At 46.7% G+C, this 22,813-nt stretch overlaps 1 protein-coding gene across 6 annotated transcripts in view; it reads right to left on the minus strand.

The window, feature by feature from the left end:
- Positions 1-10,771, minus strand: part of ccdc50a (coiled-coil domain containing 50a) — a 154,722-nt gene extending 143,951 nt beyond the window's left edge. For all 6 annotated transcript variants that reach the window (XR_005945956.1, XM_041212132.1, XM_041212160.1 and 3 more), the window contains exon 1: positions 10,635-10,771. Coding sequence is in view for 5 of the 6 variants with exons in the window: in XM_041212132.1 (XP_041068066.1) it covers positions 10,635-10,683 (49 nt within the window). In the remaining variant the exon portion in view is untranslated. The remainder of the gene's footprint in view (positions 1-10,634) is intronic.
- Positions 10,772-22,813: the final 12,042 nt, after the last annotated feature.

Here is a 22,813-nt window from a genome sequence, read left to right on the forward strand (position 1 = left end):
CTTAGAAACAGCTTCAGTTTCTATAGCCAAAAATAAAATAAAAAAATGAAGGAACAACATAGCAGATCAATCAGCATCTGAGGCTAGAATTGTTGAGTTAGTGTTTCAGGTGAGGATCCTTAATCTTCTGGGATGACCTGACATAAAGAACAAGAGAAGGCCTATCAGCTGTTCCATTTTGTACCATTAGGTAAGAACATAAGGAATAGATACAGGAATAAGCCACTCGGCCCTCGAGCCCGCTCTGCCATTCAGTGACTGACCTTCTACTTCAAAACCATCTTCCTGCTCTATCCCCGTATCCCTTAACGTTTTTATATGTAGAAATCTATCGATCTGAGTCTTGAACATACTCAATGACTGAGCCTTCACAGGCCTCTGGGGCAGAGAATTCCAAAGATTCACCCACCCTCTGAGTGAAGAAATTCCTCATCTCAGCCCTAAATGGCTTGCCCCTTATTCTGAGACTTGTGCCCCCTGGTACTAGACCACCCCCAGCCATGGGAAACATCCTTCCTGCATCTACTCTGTCAAGTCCTGTAAAAATGTTGTATGTTTGAATGAGATCACCTCTCATTCTTCTAACACCAGGGAATAAAGGCCCAGTCTATTTAATCTTTGCCCATAGAACAATCCCTCCATCCCAGGAATCAGTCTGGTGAACCTTCGTTGCACTCCCTCTATTTCTTTCCTTAGGTAAGCAGACCAAAACTGCACACAATACTCCATATCATTGCAGTAAGACATCTTTACTCCTATTCTCAAATCCTCTTGTAATAAAGGCCAACATATCATATGCCTTAATTATTTGCTGTTAGCTGCATGTTCCCTTTCAGTGACTCATGAGCAAGGACACTCAAATCCCGTTAAAGTTCAACGCTTCCCAGCCTCTCACTATTTAGGAAATGCTCTGTTTTTTCTACCAAAGTGGATGACCTCACATTTCTCCACATTGTATTCAATCTGCCAAATTTTTGGCCACTCCCTTCACCTCTCCTAATCCCTTTGAAGCCTCTTTGCATCCTCCACACAACACAAACTTCCACCTAGTTTTGCATCATCTGCAAACTTGGAAACATTATATTTAATCCCACATCCAAATCATTGATATGGATTGTGAATAGCTGGGGCCCAAGTGCTGATCCTTGCAGTAACTCACTAGTTCTAGACTGTCAACCTGCGAATGTTCCATTTATTCCTACTCTTTTCTGTCCATTAGCCAACCCTCAATCCATGTCAGTGTATTCCCCCCAATCCCATGTGCTCTAATTTTATTAACCTCTTGTGTGGGACTTTATCAAAAGCTTTTGAAAAACCTAAATACACCATTTCCACCAGCTTATTGATCTGTATCTTAATTTCATATGCCTGCTTGTGCTCCAAATACTTTGCTACCCTTACCAAATAAAAATCTATCAATTTCTGTCTTGAACATTTCAATGGTCCCCAGCATCCACTCTTTTGGGGTAATGTTCCCTACGTGTGTGAGAAGTACCCCTGATTTCACTGCTGAACTAGTTCAGTCTAATTTGATTCTCTGCCAGCGGAAGTAGTTTCTCTCCATTTCCTGCAAATCTCTCAATCATTACAAGCATCTCATTCAGATCACTCTTCAACCTTCTAAACTCAACATACAGACATTACTGAGAACTTATTTTCTGTTCGGTCTTTGACAGGGGGTACTTCTTATCCCACACATTAAATACCCTTCACCAGTCTAAAGAGTCACAGCTCAGAAGGGGCTGTCCTGAAAACGAACAACTTTAGGTAGTTTTTGCTCAGAACATATATTTTAGGACTGCTCATTTGCAGATCTTCCCCATTGGGATTTTTCTAGGCCCTTTCCCCAAGTGTTTTCCTCTTGAGAAAATGGTGGTGAGCTGCCTTCTTGAGCTCCTGCAGTCACAATCAAGTGTGAAAATTCCCTTTTAACCAAGTACCTGGATCTTGTGCTCAACCATTTTTATATATTTTGAGTTGTCAATACTCAACTCTTCAGAGAGATGTGCCCATGTTGGGAGACCCAATGCAGTACACTGGGCATTAACTTTTCAGTTTTGGGGTCGGGACTGAGGCAGCTGGGTTGAGAAGTCTGCACACTCTACAAATCCTGAACAAATTCAGTTTAGGCAGCTAGAAATAGCTGCTGTGGGTGTGCCGCAATTTTGGGAAACTGGTTCAGGGAGGCACATTGTCAGGGCAGAGGTGAGAGAGGCATGTACCCAAATATGTTACGCTTGACTGAGGCTTGCTGTTGACAAAAATTGAAAATGATTTATTCCATAGCTATCTATCCCAAAAGAGGAGATGGTGACAAAGTGGTAACATCACTGGACTAGTAATCCAGAGGCGCAGGCTAATGTTTTGGGGACATGGGTTCAAATCCCACCCTGGCAGCTGGTTGAATTTAAATTCAGTCGATAACAAATCTAGAATTGAAAGTTAGTTTTGTGATCACCGTTACTAAGACAATCATAAAAACCTACCTGGTTCACTAATGTTCTTTTAGGGAAGGAAATCTGGCCTACATGTGACTCTAGACCCACGGCAATGTGGCTGACTCTTAACTGCCCTCTGAAATAGCCTAGCAAGCCACTCAGTTCCAGAGGAATTTATGATGGACAACTGCTGGCCTTGCCAGTGACACCCACATCCCATGAAAGAATAAGAATAGCAACCTCAAGCCTGTTGGTAAATGCATTGGTCCAGGTGTAGCCTATTTATAAATTTTCTGAAATGTTAAAAAATAATTCCAATTTTCCCTTTTCCTGAAGATCACCATCCAATATCCCATGCAAGTGACCACTGTTCCAACTTGAGAATTGACACTGAGTGTTGGCAGGCTATTTGACTATGTGATGAATCGCTGCAAAGCCCCATTCTGTTCTCACTTGACAGTCACATAATGACACTTTGACTAAGCAATCTGCATTCAGGAGAAAGGCTCTTTATTAACTTCAGGAGCAAATTATAGTCCTTAAACAGATGAGCAATGATTAGGGAGTGGGGAAGGAAACTGGAGTTTTACAACTCAGCTACTCATTGGCTGAAGCACTGGAGAGATCCAGCGTACTTGCTCTCTGGCTGCTGAATAATCCCCCTTTCACTGCAGCCCAAGATCTTAGGCGTCACCACCAAAGCATCAAACAACTGCAAACCTTTGAAAATCAGGCATGTAACCTTTGCCCACTAACTTAGCTCTTCATCTATACAACAATATATTTAATGACAGTTTGACCCTAAGTGGGGCTACAGGACATTTATAGACAACCAAGTCCTCATGGAGCCAAATACCCTTCCCAAAACAATGCAAACCGTGCCAAATAAAATCACTGCCTCAAAATGCAACAGACATAAGAAACCATATTCCATTAGAAGAGAGCGATGCGAGTCAGCAAGGCATTCAAATATTTGACATGTGCATCTCTCTCTCAAAATACATCAATCCCTCCAGAAACATCATGTGAATCATGAGCTATATACGTGGAGTATGGAACAAGATCAACAAACCAATGATACAGCTATCAGATAATGCACTGTACCACAACACATGCACTAGCCATTGCTTAAAATCTAAAACAATAGTATGACATCAAATATTCCGGATCTGAACTATAATTGAGAAAATCAGCCTTGCTGACTCGCATCGCTCTCTTCTAATGGAATATGGTTTCTTATGTCTGTTGCATTTTGAGGCAGTGATTTCATTTGGCACGGTTTGCATTGTTTTGGGAAGGGTAATTGGCTCCATGAGGACTTGGTTGTCTATAAATGTCCTGTAGCCCCACTTGCCCAGAATTCCAGCCTAGGCCTGTTGCTCACAAGGCAACAGTCCCTCTGCCCTAGAAGAACAGGAAGCATTTTTCAGCTATTCACAATTAGAGACCATAAGACATAGGAACAGAAATTAGGCCATTCGGCCCATCGAGTCTGCTCCGCCAATCATGGCTGATAAGTTCCTCAACCCCATTCTCCCGACTTCTCCCCGTAACCTTTGATCCCCTTACCAATCAAGAACCTAACTATCTCGCTCTTAAATACACTCAATGACCTGGCCTCCACAGCCTTCTGTGGCAATGAATTCCATAGATTCACCACTCTCTGGCTAAAGAAGTTTCTCCTCATCTCTGTTCTAAAAGGTCTTCCCTTTACTCTGAGGCTGTGCCCTCGGGTCCTGGTCTCTCCTACTAATAGAAACATCTTCCCCACTTCCACTCTATCCAGGCCTTTCACTAAGTTTCAATCAGATCCCCCCTCATCCTTCTAAACTCCATCGAGTGTAGACCCAGAGTCCTCAAACATTCCTCATATGTTAAGCCTTTCATTCCTGGGATCATTCTCGTGAACCTCCTCTGGACCCTCTCCAGGGCCAGAACATCCTTCCTGAGATACGGGGCCCAAAATTGCTCACAATATTCTAAATGTGGTCTGACCAGAGCCTTATAAAGCCTCAGCAGCACATCCCTGCTTTTATATTCTAGTCCTCTCGAAATAAATGCCAACATTGCATTTGCCTTCCTAACTACTGACTCAACCTGCAAATTAACTTTAAGAGAATCCTGGACTAGGACTCCCAAGTCCCTTTGCACTCTAGATTTCTGAATTCTCTCCCCATTTAGAAAATGGTCTAGCCTTTATTCTTCCTACCAAAGTGCATGACCTCACACTTCCCACGTTGTATTCCATCTGCCACTTCTTTGCCCATTCTCCTAACCTGTCCAAATCCTTCTGCAGCCTCCCCACCTCTTCAATACTACCTGTCCCTCCACCTATCTTTGCATTATCTGCAAACTCAGCTAGAATGCCCTCAGTACCTTCATCTAGATCATTAATGTATAAAGTGAAAAGTTGTGGTCCCAACACTGACACCTGCGGAACTCCACTTGTCACTGGCCGCCATCCTGAGAAGGACCCCCTTATGCCCACTCTCTGCCTCCTGCCAGACAGCCAATCTTCTATCCATGCTAGTACCTTGCCTCTAACACCATGGGCTCTTATCTTACTGAGCAGCCTCCAGTGCTGCACCTTGTCAAAGGCCTTCTGGAAGTCCAAGTAGATAACATCCATTGGCTCTCCTTTGTCTAACCTACTCGTTACCTCCTCAAAGAGTTCTAACAGATTTGTCAGGCATGACCTCCCATTGATGAAACCATGCTGACTTTGCCCTATTTTACCATGCGCTTCCAAGTATTCTGAAATCTCATCCTTAATAATGAACTCTAAAATCTTACCAACGACCGAGGTTAGGCAAATCAGCCTGTAATTTCCTGTCTTTTGCCTCACCCCCATTTGAAGGAACATCAGAGTTCAGAAGGCATGGTCCCCCACCAATACAGTGTTCATGTTCTACAGTGACAGACTTGTCCCCACCCCAATACAGTACTCAATGCACTACAGTGACAGACCTGTCCCCGCCAGTACTGTACCCGTGTTATACAGTGACAGACCTGTCTCCACCAGTACTGGTCCCAATGTTATACAGTGACAGACCCATCCCCACCCCAATACTGTACCCCAGTGTTATACAGTGACAGACTTGTCCCACCAGTACTGTACCCCAGTGTTATACAGTGACAGACCCATCCCCACCCCAATACTGTACCCCAGTGTTATACAGTGACAGACCCATCCCCACCCCAATACTGTACCCCAGTGTTATACAGTGACAAACCCGTCCCCACCCCAATACTGTACCCCAGTGTTATACAGTGACAGACTTGTCCCACCAGTACTGTACCCGTGTTATACAATGACTGACCTGTATCCACTAGTTCTGTACCCCAGTGTTATATAGTGACAGACCTGTTTACTTTCTACAGTTCAGGTGGATACAGCACGCCAGTTTCACACACCAAGCATTACACTTCATTGCAGTGCCAGTGGCAACACTAATATATATTTTTACAAGACCATAACCTGCACATTCCTACTGCAGAGGGAGGAGAAATGAGCGAGAACATTACAAGTGCTGAGCATATTAACCTCAGCGATCTCTGACATGTCTAGATGATTAAAATGCCTAGTAACTATTTCTAGCTCCTCCTTCTGCAACAATGAAGAGACACTCTGGGAGTTAAAGGTCGGTACAGAATTTTATGCCAGTCAGTAAAAATCTCTTTTTATGCAAAAGACCATCACTATAAGTGACCTGATTTCACAGCTGACCTTTGCATCTCTTCCGTAAATCAATTGCTAATTTCAAAGCCGAGATTGAGAGGTTTTTGTTAACCAAATATTAAGGGATATGGGGAAAAGGTGAGTATACAGAGTTTGTCACAGGTCAATCGCGATCTCATTGAATGGTGGAACAAATTAAAGGGGTTAAAAAGTCTCCTTTTGTTCCTATGACACTGCAATGAAGCAAATCTCAGGAAGGAGCTGGTTCCTTGAACTTCAGTTGCCCAGTAGCTAGTTGCCTGCATTGCTTTTAATAATACAATGAGGATAAAGTGATCCTAGGACAGTCTGAAGATGGTCTGAATAATAGTTGCACTGCAGCTGATGATTGTGGAAATGTGGCTGAAATGTGTTTACAGTTCATGTAATTAGCCATAGTCCACAAAGGACTATAGGAATCTCTCTTTGCTCCAATGATTTTATTACATATATGTAGGGCTCCAGGGAAAAATAATGGTGCATATTTTATTTTTAGATCATTACTCTGAGGAAACAGGAAGAAGTTTTCACTCTAGCGAATCCAAGTAAGTCTTGCTGAAAATATAGCAAACTCATTGCCTCAACTGCAGCATTAACTAAAAAGCATTTTTGCCTTGGATTGGGAAGGTTGTGGATTCAAGTTCCAGTAACTTAAGAACATCATCTCAACGGTGTTGTCTTTCAAGTGAGATGTCAGACCCACTCAGGTGGGTATGGAAGGTTCCAATTCACTATTTGAAGGAGAGCAGGCAGGTTCTTCCCCTGGTATCGTGGCCAGAATTAATCCTTCAATCTACGCCAGGAATAAACAGATTATGTTGTCGTTTATCATTACTATTTGTGGGGCCATTCTCTACATAAATTGGTTGCTGTTTTTCCTACATTACAGCAGTGACAGAAGCACTTCATTGACTGGAAAGTGCTTTCAGACATCCTGAAATCATGAAAGGTTCCTTAGAAATGGATGTTTCTCTTTCTGTCTGGCATGGGCTAATGTGTCAATTTATGCTGATATGTGCTCATCAAAGAACTTCATGATGAAGTATTTATGAACACAAAATAGCTTGCAGCCCCTGAATAAGATATCTTCAGGGGAGGAAAGGAGAACGTTGGTAAAACGATTTGCACAGATACAAATATCTAATGTGCTGACTGACATTTTTAGCAATGACTTCAATAAGTGCTTTTGTATTATCACAAGATAATTTAGATATCATGTCACAATTAGAACAGCAGACAATTCACACAAACATTCACTCCCTCCACCGCTGACGCACAGTAGCAGCAGTACCATATACAAGATGCACTGCAGGAATTCACCAAGGTTCCTCCGACATCACCTCCCAAAACCACAGCCAATACCATCTAGAAGAACAAGGGCAGCAGATAGATGGGAACACCACCACCTGGAAGTTCCCCTCCAAGTCACTCACCATCCTGACTTGGAAATATATCATCGTTCCTTCACTGTCGCTGGGTCAAAATCCTGGAACTCCCTCCCTAACAGCACTGTGGGTGTACCTACACCACATGGACTGCAGCAGTTCAAGGCAACTCAACACCACCTTCTCAAGGACAACTAGGGATGGGCAATAAATGCTGGCCCGAGAATGACATTAGTAATCCATTTGCGTTCCAGTATCTTGTGGGACATCCTGCCCCATGTGCCCAAAGATCTGAGGGTCAAGAATCAGCCTGTTCAGTCACATGAAGACCCATGGCAGAAACTTGATCCCGGGCATAAACTTGCTGTCCCTACCCAGTCTGGGCCGATTAAATTATTTCAATCTCACAGCAGCATGGTTGAATTTTAATGGCCCTCTGAAATTTTCTAGCAACTTGGGACGCGTAATAAAGGTTGGCCTTTGGGCAGTGATGTCTATATCCTGTAGGATGCTTTCATTAACTTAGGACTGTACTGGCAAAGCTGTTGTAAATGACAGTGACTCCCTCATGATGTCTTTTTTTTATTCATTCACGTGACGTGGGCTCGAATCGAGGGGCAGCAAACAACGTGGGCTTTTACAACAATCAAACATTTTCATGCTGACTTTTACTGAGACGGGTCTTTTATTTCCAGATTTTATTAATCTAAATTCAACTCCTCAGACTGTCCCATTGAATCTGAACTCATGTTCTGGAGGTGGTGCTGCCTCAAGTGTGGACTTAAGGTCAAAACTCAGTTTTGATGAAGGCTCCATACCTGAAACGCCAACACCTCCATTCTCTCCACAGATGCTGCCCTGACATGCTGGCTCTTCCCAACATGTTCTGTGTTCGTTTCTTAAAAGCTGTTGCTTGGCTCCTCAATCCTAACCTTGTTTTAAACTCATGTCCACTGCAAACTCTGCCAATTCCAGTCAGTATTCCTCTCCTGGCACAGGACTATCCCAATGCTGTTTAACATTCCCATATCATTTTGATTCCCCAAAACCAGTATCCACACCAACTCTCATCCACCCATCACCCCTTGTGGTCACTGGCATCCACTGATTCCTGGTTAAACCAAGCTTCAAATTTAACATCTCATCTTTACTTTCAAATCACCCCCTGGCCTGACCCCTCTACACACATAACTTCCATGGCCCTTCAACCTTCCAAGAACTCTGTGCTCACCCAATTCTGCCCTCTTCCACATCCTATTGGTGGCTGTGCCTTCAACTGCCTGGGCCCCAAGCTCTTGAATCCCTCACTGAATTCCAGCATCTCTCTCTCCTTTAAAGGTCCTCCCTAAATCCCAACTCTTTGACTTCTCTCGGAAGTTTGTTAGTGTTTGGAATTCTCTTCCAAAAGAAGCAATGGAGGCTGGGTCATTACATTATATTCATGGCTATTTTCTATTGACAAGGGAGTCAAGGATTATGGGGAACAGGCAGGAAAGTGGAGTTAAGGGCACAATCAGCCTAGCCATGATCTTATTGAATGGCAGAGCAGACTTGATGGGCCAAATGGCCTACTCCTGCTTCTATTTTTTATGATCTTATGACTAATCTATTAGTCACTCTGTCAATTTTGATGTGTTTACATTCCTGTGACGGATTTGGGGATGATTTACGTTAAAAGGTGCTTTCGAAATGCAAATTATTATTGCTGCACCCTCTCAAGGGGAGGGGGAGGGTGGCGGGGAGGGTGAACATGAGGGGGGGAGGGTGAGGAGGAGGGGGGGAGGGTGAGGAGGAGGGGGGGAGGGTGAGGAGGAGGGGGGGAGGGTGAGGAGGAGGGTGAGGGAGAGGGTGGTGAGGGGCAGGGTGAGGAGGGGGGCGAGGAGGAGGGGGGAGGAGGAGGACGAGGGAGGGAGAGAAGGTGAGGGGGAGGGTGCGGGGAGTGAGGGGAGGGAGAGGAGGTGAGGGTGAGGAGGGAGGGTGAGGAGGGAGGGTGAGGAGGGAGGGGGGTGAGGGGAGGGAGAGGGAAGATAGGGGAGGGGGAGGATGCGGTGGGTGAGGGGGAGGAGGAGGAGGGGGAGGGAGGGAAGGTGAGGGGGAGGGGGGAGTGGGGAGGGTGAGGAGGAGGGAGAGGAGGTGAGGCGGTGAGGGAGGGGGGTGAGGGCAGTGAGGGCAGAGGGGGTGAGGGTGAGGGGGTAGGGAGGGAAGGTGAGGGGGTAGGGAGGGAAGGTGAGGGGGTAGGGAGGGAAGGTGAGGGGGTAGGGAGGGAAGGTGAGGAGGTAGGGAGGGAAGGTGAGGGGGTAGGGAGGGAAGGTGAGGGGGTAGGGAGGGAAGGTGAGGGGGTAGGGAGGGAAGGTGAGGGGGTAGGGAGGGAAGGTGAGGAGGTAGGGAGGGAAGGTGAGGGGGAGGGAGATTGAGATTGAGGGAGATTGAGATTGAGGGGGAGGGAGATTGAGGGGGAGGGAGATTGAGGGGGAGGGAGATTGAGGGGGAGGGAGATTGAGGGGGAGGGAGATTGAGGGGGAGGGAGATTGAGGGGGAGGGAGATTGAGGGGGAGGGAGATTGAGGGGGAGGGAGATTGAGGGGGAGGGAGATTGAGGGGGAGGGAGATTGAGGGGGAGGGAGATTGAGGGGGAGGGAGATTGAGGGGGAGGGAGATTGAGGGGGAGGGAGATTGAGGGGGAGGGAGATTGATGGGGAGGGAGGATTGAGGGGGAGGGAGATTGAGGGGGAGGGGAGATTGAGATTGAGGGGAGGGGAGATTGAGGGGAGGGAGATTGAGGGGGAGGGAGATTGAGGGGGAGGGAGATTGAGGGGGAGGGAGATTGAGGGGAGGGAGATTGAGGGGGAGGGAGATTGAGGGGGAGGGAGATTGAGGGGAGGAGATTGAGGGGGAGGGAGATTGAGGGGGAGGGAGATTGAGATTGAGGGGGAGGGAGATTGAAGGGGAGGGAGATTGAGGGGGAGGGAGATTGAGGGGGAGGGAGATTGAGGGGGAGGGAGATTGAGGGGGAGGGAGATTGAGGGGGAGGGAGATTGAGGGGGAGGGAGATTGAGGGGGAGGTGATGACCTGTCCCCCCCCCCCGGGTCTTACCTGTGTTGACCGCGGGGAGGCTGCTCTGGTCGATGCTGAAATCCGCCATGTCCGCGATCCGGGATCCTCCGGCCGCAGGGGGAGCGGCTCCTGGTCTCTCCCCCCGGTCCCCGGTCCCCGGTCCCCCTGTCTCTCTATCCGGTGGGCGCTGCCTCCTTTGCCCCGCAGTGTCCGCCCCTCTCTCCGGTCCCCCCTCACCCCTCACCCCTCACCCCCTGCTGCCTCCTTTGCCCCGCACGGGGTCCGCCCCGGCCTCACTCCCACCGCCCCGGCTCCCCGGGGAGTTCGTTCCGCGCGGAATGCCCGGCGCTCTGGCCGTTGACCACCTGACGCATGCGCAGTGGCCCTCCAGCCGGTGGGACGGCGTCCCGGGGAGCCCGAAACGCACGGACGCTCCCAGCGCAATCCAGCAGGTTCAAAACCCCTGTCTGCACAACCAGTGCCTCACACAGCAGCCCCTCCACACAGTCAGCGCAGCACAGCACAGTGGGGAGGGGCTGCAGTCTCGTCAGAAAATAGCCAATCCTGCCTCAAGATATCTTAACAATCTTTCAACTGACAGTGAATATGAAACTTGTCTTTCACTTCCAAACAAATGGTTCGATGGGGGAACCTGATGGAATTTTAGGTTAAAAAATCCCCTAAGTTTACTTTCCAGTAAATTCTCCCCCCACCACCACCACCCACCAACCAACCAACCAACCAACCAACCAACCAACCAACCAACCAACCAACCAACCAACCAACAACCAACCAACCAACCAACCAACCAACAACCAACCAACCAACCAACCAACAACCAACCAACCAACCAACCAACCAACCAACCAACCAACCAACCAACCAACAACCAACCAACCAACCAACCAACCAACCAAACTAAACTATTCCCTCCTCATCCCCGCTGTTGTTTCAGCGTTTTCTCGTTTCTGGTCAGTGCCAGGCACTCTCCCTTTTCAACATCCAACCCGACTGCACTCGCCTACATAAAAACAAAAAAACCGCCGATGCTGGAAATCCAGAACAAGAACAGAATTACCTGGAAAAACTCAGCAGGTCCGGCAGCATCGGCGGAGAAGAAAAGAGTTGACGTTTCGAGTCCTCGTCACCCTGCGACAGAACTCAGTTTCGGCGGAGAAGAAAAGAGTTGACGTTTCGAGTCCTCGTGACCCTGCGACAGAACTCAGTTTCGGCGGAGAAGAAAAGAGTTGACGTTTCGAGTCCTCGTCACCCTGCGACAGAACTCAGTTTCGGCGGAGAAGAAAAGAGTTGACGTTTCGAGTCCTCGTCACCCTGCGACAGAACTCAGTTTCGGCGGAGAAGAAAAGAGTTGACGTTTCGAGTCCTCATCACCCTGCGACAGAACTCAGTTTCGGCGGAGAAGAAAAGAGTTGACGTTTCGAGTCCTCGTCACCCTGCGACAGAACTCAGTTTCGGCGGAGAAGAAAAGAGTTGACGTTTCGAGTCCTCGTGACCCTGCGACAGAACTCACTTTCGGCGGAGAAGAAAAGAGTTGACGTTTCGAGTCCTCGTGACCCTGCGACAGAACTCACTTTCGGCGGAGAAGAAAAGAGATGACGTTTCGAGTCCTCATGACCCTGCGACAGAACTCAGTTTCGGCGGAGAAGAAAAGAGTTGACGTTTCGAGTCCTCATGACCCTGCGACAGAACTCAGTTTCGGCGGAGAAGAAAAGAGTTGACGTTTCGAGTCCTCATGACCCTTCGACAGAACTCAAGTTCTGTCGAAGGGTCATGAGGACTCGAAACGTCAACTCTTTTCTTCTCCGCCGATGCTGCCAGACCTGCTGAGTTTTTCGACTGCACTCGCCCTCTGGCCTGGGGACCACTTCTCCCCTTCGCCTGACTCACTCGCCAAATTCGCCCTTGCTCAGAGCCTTCAGACTGTCCCCACTCACACCACAACCTGGTCGCCGCTTCCCACCCTTCAGGGTTACCTCAAGGGGACGGGGTTGGAGGCTGGGAGGCTGGCCAGGGCTGGACGCGGATAGAGTTTCGAGGTTAGGGAAAGGCATGGAGGAGGATTTCAGTGGTAACCGAGCTGAGACGGGATGGAGAGAGCTGAAGGGGGGAAACCTTGGTGATGGGGTGGATTTGTGTTCAGAAGCTCATCTCGAGTTCAAATAGGACATCAAGAGTGTAAAGAGTCTGATCCAGCCTCAGACAGTTGCCAGGAAAGAGGAATAGAATCAGTGTCTATGGAACGGAGTTCATGATGAGAGCAAAATGCAATGGTCCAGTCTTTCCAATAACTACCTGGAGAAAATTTCTGCTCGTCCAGTACTGGATGTCGGATAATCAGTCTGATAACTTAGAGACAGTGAAGGAGTCGAGAGAGGTGGTTGGTGAGGTAGAGATGGTTGTCATCATTGTACATGTGGAAACTATCACTGTGATTTCGGACGATGTGATCAAGGGGCAGCATGTAAATGACAAATAGGAGGGGGCCTAGAATGGACCATGGAATCAGAGGTAACAGTGCAGCAGCAGGAAGGGAAACCATTGCAAGGGATAAAAGCAAAATCCTGCGGATGCTGGAAATCCGAAACAAAAATAGAAATTGCTGGGAAAACTCAGGAAGTCTGACAGCGTCAGTGGAGAGAAGAACAGAGTTAACGTTTCGAGTCTGCATGACCCTTCTTCAGAGCTCTGAAGGAGGGTCACATGAGCAAGGATGGGAACAGATCTGAGAGGCGACAGCACAATCAAGGACTTTTTTGGAGAGGGAAGTTATGTTAAGTAGATGCTGTAATGTTAACAGTCTGCAAAGTTCTTGATGACCCAGAGAGACCATTAAAACCAAAACAGGAGCTTACTCCGGCTGTGATCAATGGTGTACCATATTTACCTTTTGTACAATGTGATCCGTGCCTCAGTCAGATACAGGAATGTTGGAGCAGGGGAGGCCATTCAGCCCCTCAAGCCTGTTCCCAGCATTCAGTTCGAACATGATAAACCAGCACCTCAACCTCCGGGATGGGGAAGTGGGGCAGGACTCCTGTTTTCCTCAGTGTCTACTTAGCTATCCTGGAAAGTGGAAACATGTAGAAATGGAATGAGGGGCAGGGTCGGTCTTGGCAAATGTGTGTGTATGTGTCCCTGCCAGCGCCCACCACCACATTCATTGTCTGCCATCACTCCAGACATAAAACCACTTGGGGTCGTCTGCAAGAGGTCAGTCTGAATGAGTGGATCAGTGCCCAAAGCAGAGTCAGGTACTTCAAGAAACAGTTGAATCACTCAGAGACCACTCGGCCCATCATGCCTATGCCGTCCTATTGAAAGAGCTATCCAATTGGGCCACTGCTCGTGCTCTTTATCCAAAGTCCTGCAGGATTTTTTTTTAAATTGCCCATCCCTAGTTGTCCTTGAGAAGGTAGTGGTGATGAGCTGCCTTCTTGAACCGCTGCAGTCCATGTGGTGTAGGTACATCCACAGTGCTGTTAGGGAGGGAGTTCCAGGATTTTGACCCAGGTGATGGGAGAAGTCCACAGAGAAAGAATGAAATGCTGTAAATTTAACGCAAGCTTATCGTTTCTCTTTCCGCTAACTAACCTGCAGTTTATGACTAGGATCTTCATTTTTTTAAAAAGTTCTCTTTGTATTCCTTGCTCTATTTTTCCAAGCTTGCTGCTCACCCGCTGTTTGTTCGCTGTCTGAATGGCAGAGATTGGCCTCCGTTCTGGGTTCGATTAAGGTTAATCCATGGACACTGCTCACCCAGAGATTCAGAAGCTTTGAGTTTTGTGCCACCTGTTGGCCTATCACAGAACTGACACAACCCACTCAGACACTGAAAACAAAAACACAAACAGCTGGAAAAACTCAGCAGGTCTGAGAACATCTGCGGAAAGGAACACAGTTAACGTTTCGAGTCCGAATGACCCTTCAACAGGACTAAGGAAAAATAGAAAAGAGGTGAAATATAAACTGGTTTAAAGGGTGGGGGGGGGGGGGGTACAAGTAGAGCCAGTGATAGGTGGAGATGTCACAGACAAAAGGACAAAGAGGTGTTGAAGGTGGTGATATTATCTAAGGAATGTGATTATAAAGGTACAAATAGCCCTAGTGGGGTGGAGGGAATAGATCGAAACAAGCCACCCCACCCCCACTAGGTCTATCTGTACCTTGCTCGTCCTGCTTTCTACCCTTAATTAGCACATTCCTTAGATAATTTCACCACTTTCAACACCTCTTTGTCCTTTTGTCTGTGACATTTTTTGGTTATCTCCACCTATCATTGACCCTCTATCCAGCTCTACCTGTCCCACACACACACACACACCCCCTCCACCCCCCCCCCCCACCCCCAGAGGAGATTACGAGAGGAGGACCCTGGGACAGGGCAGTCAGCAGTCCCCATCCGAGTGTTGCAGACTGGCACATTCCAACATTCAGGACTACATGCTGAGGGACGCATTAAAGCTTGGGGCAGCCTCTGTAAAGGTGCAATGGGGAAAGGTCGCTGTCTAAGACCTTTCTGCCATAGTGCACTGTTATGACTGATGCAGTTGGTAAAGGGGAGTTATTTAAAAATCCCAGAGGGAAACATTAAACAACTGTCATAACCAATAATTTTTAGTGTTGTGTTAAGAGATGCGACTCTAAATCCAGGAATCAGACCACTAGTTCTTGAAGTTTTACTTTAAACTAAATGAAACAATTTATTAATTTACCCAGGTTAAAATATATACACATGGCTACAAATTATGACTATCATAGCTTTTAACAGATTCCCAAACTAATCTCCATTAAGGGAACAGCAACCCATAGACTTAACCAGACACCAGGTGAAGCATTTTCACCTTATGAATTCAAAGTGAGAATCCTTTCACTTTGGTTCCTTTGCAGACCCAGTGGTAGGCTGACCGGCTTAGATCTCACTCAGCCTCTGCTCTGCACGCACAAAATGGTTGTCTTGTTATACCTACCACTCTCATTAAATGTTAATTCTCATTGTATCAACAACCTCTGAACTAAACCTCTCTAACAATAAAACCCCTTTCAGTATCAATTTTATTCGTTGTGTAAACATATTGCCTGATAGCTGCAAGATAGGCATCAGTTTCACCCACTGCTTGAATGCTCTATTCAAAAAAATGGAAATGCACCCTACCTTTCTCACATAAAAAAACTAGTTCACATTAAAGCACCCAGACTGCCTGGCTTTGAACCAATTAAGACACACCCACAGACTAAACCTCTATTTTAAAAGAGAAATATTTTCCAAAATATTATATACATTAATAGCTTCATGACATGCAGTGAGGGGCTGCATGATTCACAAGGGGATGTATGCAGCGAATACTACATGTATGATAATTGTACTGAAGCACCTCAGAGTGCAACATGATCGATGTCGATAACGTGAATACCACTGCACTGTCTGACTGTCTGTAATGACCAAATTGAAATGGCTGTAATGTTCATTGATTGTATTGAAGCTCCTCATGACCCTCATTTCCCCATGTGGGAAACCGGAATCTGATGGCCCTTTTTACGATGGCCATTTTGAAATTTTTTGTAATGTTCTTTCAGATATTTTATGAATAAAGTATATTTTTCAAAAAAAATCAGCAACACCTATAGGATTTAGTCTATCTAGACGATCTAGTAGGAGGAAGGGTAAAATAAGAGCAAGGGTCCATATTCTGTTTAGTTAAGGTATGTCTGGGGAGCTCAGTCCCATGATTTGCACATCCTGCGCTATGTGGGAAATCCTAGAGGCTCCTGGCGGTCTGGATGACCATGTATGCAGGAGGTGACTCTGAATGGAGCAACTCAAGCTCTGGGTTTTGGAGTTTGAGCAGCAGCTGGGGGCACTATGGTGCATTCACGGAGCTGAGAGGTTCATGGACAGCACATTTCAGGACGTAGTCACCTTGCAGCTTAAGGAAGTGCAAGCAGAGAGGGAATGGCTGACCACCAGACAGAAGAAGGGGACCAGGCAGGAAGTGAGGGAATCCCCCGAGTGCATCTCACTCGCAAACCATTTTAAGGCCTTGGAAAATGGTTAGAGTGATGGTTCCTCTATGGAGGCCAATCAGAGCCAAGGCCATGGCACTGTGGGTGGTCCAGCTGATCCGGGGGGGGGGGTTGGGGGGGGGTGGGGTGGGGGAGAAGAACTGTGGAAGGGCAATAGTGGTAGGGGATTGGTTAGTAGGGGAGTAGACAGGTGCTTCTGTGGACATAGACGTGACTCCAGGATGTTATGTTGCCTCCCGGGTACAAGGGTCAAGGATGTCAGGGAACAGCCGCAGGGCATTCTGAAGGGGGAAGGTGAACAGCCAGAGGTTGTCCTTCATGTTGGGACCAATGACATAGGAAGAGAGAGAAATGAGGTCCTGCAAGCAGACTTTAGGGAGTTGGGTAGGAAATTGAAAAGCAGGACTTCAAAGGTACTAATCTCTGGATTACTCCTGGTGCCACACAGTAGTGAGTATAGGAACAGAAGGATGGAGCAGATGAACGTGTGGCTGGAGAGATGGTGCAGGAGGGAGGGCTTTAGATTTCTGGGGCATTGGGACCGTTTCTGGTGGAGGTGGGACCCGTACAAGTTGGACGGGTTAAATCTGAACAGGAACGGGACCAACGTCCTCATGGGGAGGTTTGTTAATGCTGTTGGGGAGGGTTTAAACTAAATTGTCAGGGGGATGGGATCCTGAAAAGTAGTTTAGAGGGGAGAGAAGCTGAGATGGAATTAGAAGTTAAAACACTAGTGAGTGAGTCTGCAAGGCAGAGGAAACATAGGCTAGATAAGAAAGAAGTGAGTTTAGCAAGGCTAAATGGAATATATTTTAATGCAAGGAGCCTGAGGAATAAGACAGAGGAGCTAAGGGCACAGGTAGGCACATGGGAGTATGATCTCATAGCTATGACTGAGAACTGGCTAAAAGGGCAGGATTGGCAGCTCAACATTCCTGGTTATCAGGTATTCAGACGAGATAGAGAGGGGGGAGATTGCAATATTGATCAAGGAATCAATTATAGCAGTGCGGAGGGATGATATCTTGGAAAGATCATCAAATGAGGCCATATGGGTAGAAGTAAAGAACACAAAAGGAGCAAACACACTGTTGGGTGTGTACAATAGGCCCCCAAACAGTCAGGGAGAGATAGAGGATCAAATATGTAATAAAATGTCAGAGAAGTGTAAGAATAATAAGGCAGCAATAGGGGATTTTAACTACTCAAATATTAACTGGGATAGTTTTAGGGTGCAAGGCAGGGAGGGAGAAAAATCTTAAGCTGCATCCAGGAGAACTTTTTTAGCCAGTACGTAGAAAGCCCAACAAGGGAGGGGATAGTTCTGGACCTAATATTTGGAAATGAGCCCAGGCAGGTGGAAGGCGTATCAGTAGGGGAGCATTTTGGAGATAGTGACCATAACGCAGTTAGATTTAGGATAGTTATGGAAAAGGATAAGGTTGGGTCAGGAATGAAAGTTCTAAACTGGGGAAAGACTAGTTTTACTCAGATGAGATGTGATTTGGCCCAAGTGGACTGGGAGCAGCTACTTGCAGATAAAACTGTGTCTGAGCAGTGGGAGGCATTCAAGGAGGAAATAGCGAGAGTACAGGGCAAATATGTTCCTGTAAAGACAAAGGGGGGGACGAAGTCCAGAGATCCCTGGATGTCAAGGGACATAAAGGTTGGGATTAAGAAAAAAAGAGAAGTTATGGCAGATACCGAGGGCTCAATGGAGCAGAGTCCCTAGATAAGTATAAAAAGTGCAGAGAGAACTTAAAAAGGAAATTAGGAAAGCTAAGAGAGTGCATGAGAAAGCATTGGTGGGTGGAATAAAGGAAAACCCAAAGGGGTTTAAAATATATAAAGAGCAAGAGAATAACTAGGGTAAGAGTAGGGCCAATTAGGGACCATTGAGGTAATCTGTGTGTGGACCTGGAAGAGGGGGTTACAGTCCTCAATGAATAATTTGCATCGGTCTTCATAATGGAAAAGGATGATGCAGATATAGACATCAGGGTGGAGGACTGTGAATTATTAGAGGAAATTAACATAGAGAGAGGAGGTACTAGTGGGTTTAGCAGCCTTAAAAGCAGATAAATCCCAGGCTGTTGAGGGAGGTAAGGAAAGAGATATCAGGGGCCCTGGCAGTAATTTTCAAACCCTCCCTGGTCACAGGTGAGGTGCCAGAGGACTGGAGGACTGCTAACTTTGTCCCATTATTAAAGAAGGGAGGAAGGGATAGACCAGGAGATTACAGGTCGGTCAGTCTAGCCTCGGTGGTGGGGAAGTTACTGGAAAGGATTCTGAGGGACTGAATATATCTGCACTCGGAGAGACACGGATTAATCAGGGATAGTCAGCATGGATTTGTTAAGGGAAGGTTGTGTTTGACAAATTTGATCAAATTTTTTGAGGAGGTAACCAGGAGTGTTGATGAGGGTAATGCATTTGATGTGGTCTACATGGACTTTAGCAAGGCTTTTGATAAGGTCCCTCATGGCAGACTGGTCAAGAAAGTAAGAGCCCATGGGATCCAAGGCAAAGTGGCACATTGGATCCAAAATTGACTGAGAGGTAGGAAGCAGAGGGTGATGGTAGAGAGATGTTTCTGTGACTGGAAGTCTGTTTCCAGTGGGGTTCTGCAGGGCTCAGTGCTGGGGCCCTTGCTGTTTGTGGTGAACATAAATGATTTGGACTTAATTGTAGGGGGTAGGATAAAGATTATCACGATGACGCAACAATTGATAGGGTGGTAAATAGTGAGGAGGATAGCTGTAAACTGCAGGAGGATATCAATGGACTGGTCAGGTGGGCAGAGCAGTAGCAAATGGAAAAGTGTGAGCTAATGCACTTGGGGAGGGCTAACAAGGCAAGGGGTTACACCATGAATGGTAGGCCCCTTGAAAGTACTGAACATCAGAAGGACTTGGTGTGCATATCCATAGGTTCCTGAAGGTAGCAGGGCAGGTAGATAAGGTGGTTAAGAAGGCATATGTGCTACTTGCCTTTATTAGCCAAGGCATTGAATACAAGAGTAGGGAGGTTATGCTGGAACTCTATAAAATGCTGGTTAGGCCACAACTAGAGTACTGCCTGCAATTCTGGTCACCACATTATAGGAAGGATGTGATTGCACTGGAGAGGGTGCAGAGGAGATTTACCAGGATGCTGTCTGGGCTGGAGGTTCTGAGCTAGGAGGAAAGATTGGATAGGCTGGAGTTGTTTCCCTTGGAGCAGCGAAGGTTGCGAGGGGACCTGATAGAGGTGTATAAGATTATGAGGAGCATAGATAGGGTGGATAGGAAGACACTTGTTCCATTAGTAGACAGGTCAATAACCAGGGGGCATAGATTTAAGATAAGAGGTAGAAGGCTAAGAGGGGAGTTGAGGAGAAACTTTTTCATCCAGAGGGTGGTGGGAGTCTGGAACTCACTGCCTGAAAGGATGGTTGAGTCAGAAACTCTCATAACGTTTAAGAAGTATTTAGATATTCACTTGTGTTTCCATAGCCTCCAGGGCTTTGGGCCAAGCGCTAGAAAATGGGATTAGTGTAGTTAGATCTTTATTGATGAGCGTAGATATGATGGGCCGAATGGCCTCCTTCTGTGTTGCTGGCATCCATGAGTCTGTGCGTCACTCTGGTAAATCTCGTCTGCATCCTCTCAAGGACCCTCACATCCTTCCTAAAGTGTGGTGACCAGAACTGGACTCAATGTTCCAGTTGTGCTGTCACCAGAGCTTTAGGAAGGTTCAGTATAACATCCCTGCTTTTTGTACTTAATTCCTCCATTAATGAAGCACCGGAACCCATTTGCTTTGCTAACCACTCTCTCAATATGTCCGACTATCTTTAAAGATCAGTGCACATGAACCCACAGTCCCTCTGTCCCTTCACACTCTTGGGGACTTTGCCATTAAGTCTATATTGTGTCTCCCCATCTCTCCTGCCAAAATACATCACTTCACACTTATAAAAGCAGGGATGTGCTGCTGAGGCTTTATAAGGCTCTGGTCAGACCACATTTAGAATATTGTGAGCAATTTTGGGCCCCGTATCTCAGGAAGGATGTTCTGGCCCTGGAGAGGGTCCAGAGGAGGTTCACAAGAACGATCCCAGGAATGAAAGGCTTAACATATGAGGAACGTTTGAGGACTCTGGATCTATATTCGATGGAGTTTAGAAGGATGAGGGGGGATCTGATTGAAACTTACAGAATACTGAAAGGCCTGGATAGAGTGGACGTGGGGAAGATGTTTCCATTAGTAGGAGAGACTAGGACCCGAGGGCAAAGGGAAGACCTTTTAGAACAGAGATGAGGAGAAACTTCTTTAGCCAGAGAGTGGTGAATCTATGGAATTCATTGCCACAGAAGGCTGTGGAGGCCAGGTCATTGAGTGTATTTAAGACAAAGATAGATAGGTTCTTGATTGGTAAGGGGATCAAAGGTTACAGGGATAAGGTGGGAGAATGGGGTTGAGAATCTTATCAGCCATGATTGAATGGCAGAGCAGACTTGATGGGCTGAATGGCCTAATTTCTGCTCCTATGTCTTATGATCTTATGGTATTAAATTTATTCTGCCACTTGTCTGCCCATTCTGCTAGCCTGTTTGAGTTAGACCGTCGCCAAAATTTGCCGTTCTAGGTGACCACCTAGTTTGCTGAGCAGTTGCATTGGCCCTGGGCACACAGCAGAGACTCCTGCACTTCCTGCCTCTTTGTACTCTTCCGGACAGTCACCTATTTACCATCCTGATCTCTTGTTGTCAGTGGGGTGAAAACCTACAGCAACGTATGATCGCGGATCTCTCATCTTCCCTGACGCTCTGCAGTGTCTCCAGCTGCCTGCCAGGCTCAAAAATCTTGAAATACCTGGAAAAACTCAGCAGGTCCGGCAGCATCGGCGGAGAAGGGCACCGCCGACGTTTCGAGTCCTCATGACCCACTCGAGATGTCGGCTGTGCCCTTCTCCGCCGATGCTGCCAGACCTGCTGAGTTTTTCCAGGTATTTCTGTTTCTGTTTTTGTTTTGGATTTCCAGCATCTGCAGTTTTTTGCTTTTATCAAAAATCCTGAACTTGATCTTAAGCACCTGGAAACACCTACACACACTGTCACCTTAGACACGTGAAGGATTCTGAAGTTCCCACATGACACAAGCATTGCAAACAGCAGGTCTCAGCTGCCCATTCATCTCGTAAAAAAAACCCTCTTTTAGAATCTAGTTAGCACCTTGTTTCAACAATAAGTTTTCATTAATGCCTCCAGACCTGTTCTGTGCTATTGCTTCTATTATTCATACATTTTACTGCTATATTTACCTTCATTGAAATTTAAAATTTCCCAACTCCTGGTTTGAACGAATGCCTTAATTAGAGAGAGAAAAAAAGAAAAATCCTCACCAACCAAACATTTAGTGGCTTTCCTGTGAGTCACATTTTGTTTTTCATCTCCGCTCTGGCACTCAACTCCCGCTCTTTGCAAACCTCTGCTCTGGCTCGCACTCTGATTGTGTTCATTCTGTCTGCATTTTGTGTCTATTCTCTTTCTTCTGAGTTTAATGTTTGACTGTTTATTCTGGCTGTGTTTATTATAACAGACTGCTTATTCAGGCTGTGTTCATGTTTATTCTGTTTGTGTTTACTCTGTTTAATATTTATTCTTTTTTGATTCATTTATGGAATGTGGGTGCGGCTGGATGGGCCAGCATTTACTGCCCATCCCTAATTGCCCTTGAGAAGGTGGTGGTGAGCTGCCTTCTTGAACCGCTGCAGTCCATGTGGTGTAGGTACACCCACAACACTGTTTTGAGGGATTCCAGGATTTTGACCCAGCGACAGTGAAGGAACAACGATATATTTCCAAGTTAGGATGGTGAGTGGCTTGGAGGGGAACTTCCAGGTGGAGGTGTTCCCATCTATCTGCTGCCCTTGTCCTTCTAGATGGTAGTGGTCGTGGGTTTGTAAGGTGCTGTCCAAGGAGTCTTGGTGAATTCCTGCTGTGCATCTTGCAAATGTACACACTGCTGCCACTGTGCGTCGGTGGTGGAGGGAGTGGATGTTTGTGGATGGGGTGACAATCAAGCAGCTGCTTTGTCCTGGATGGTGTCAAGCTTCTTGAGTGTTGTGGGAGCTGCACTCATCCAGGCAAGTGGGCCGAGGACATTACCCTGAGGAACTCCTGAAGCCCACA

Source organism: Carcharodon carcharias, chromosome 2 (genome assembly GCF_017639515.1).
Source record: "Carcharodon carcharias isolate sCarCar2 chromosome 2, sCarCar2.pri, whole genome shotgun sequence".
Lineage (NCBI taxonomy): Eukaryota > Metazoa > Chordata > Chondrichthyes > Lamniformes > Lamnidae > Carcharodon > Carcharodon carcharias.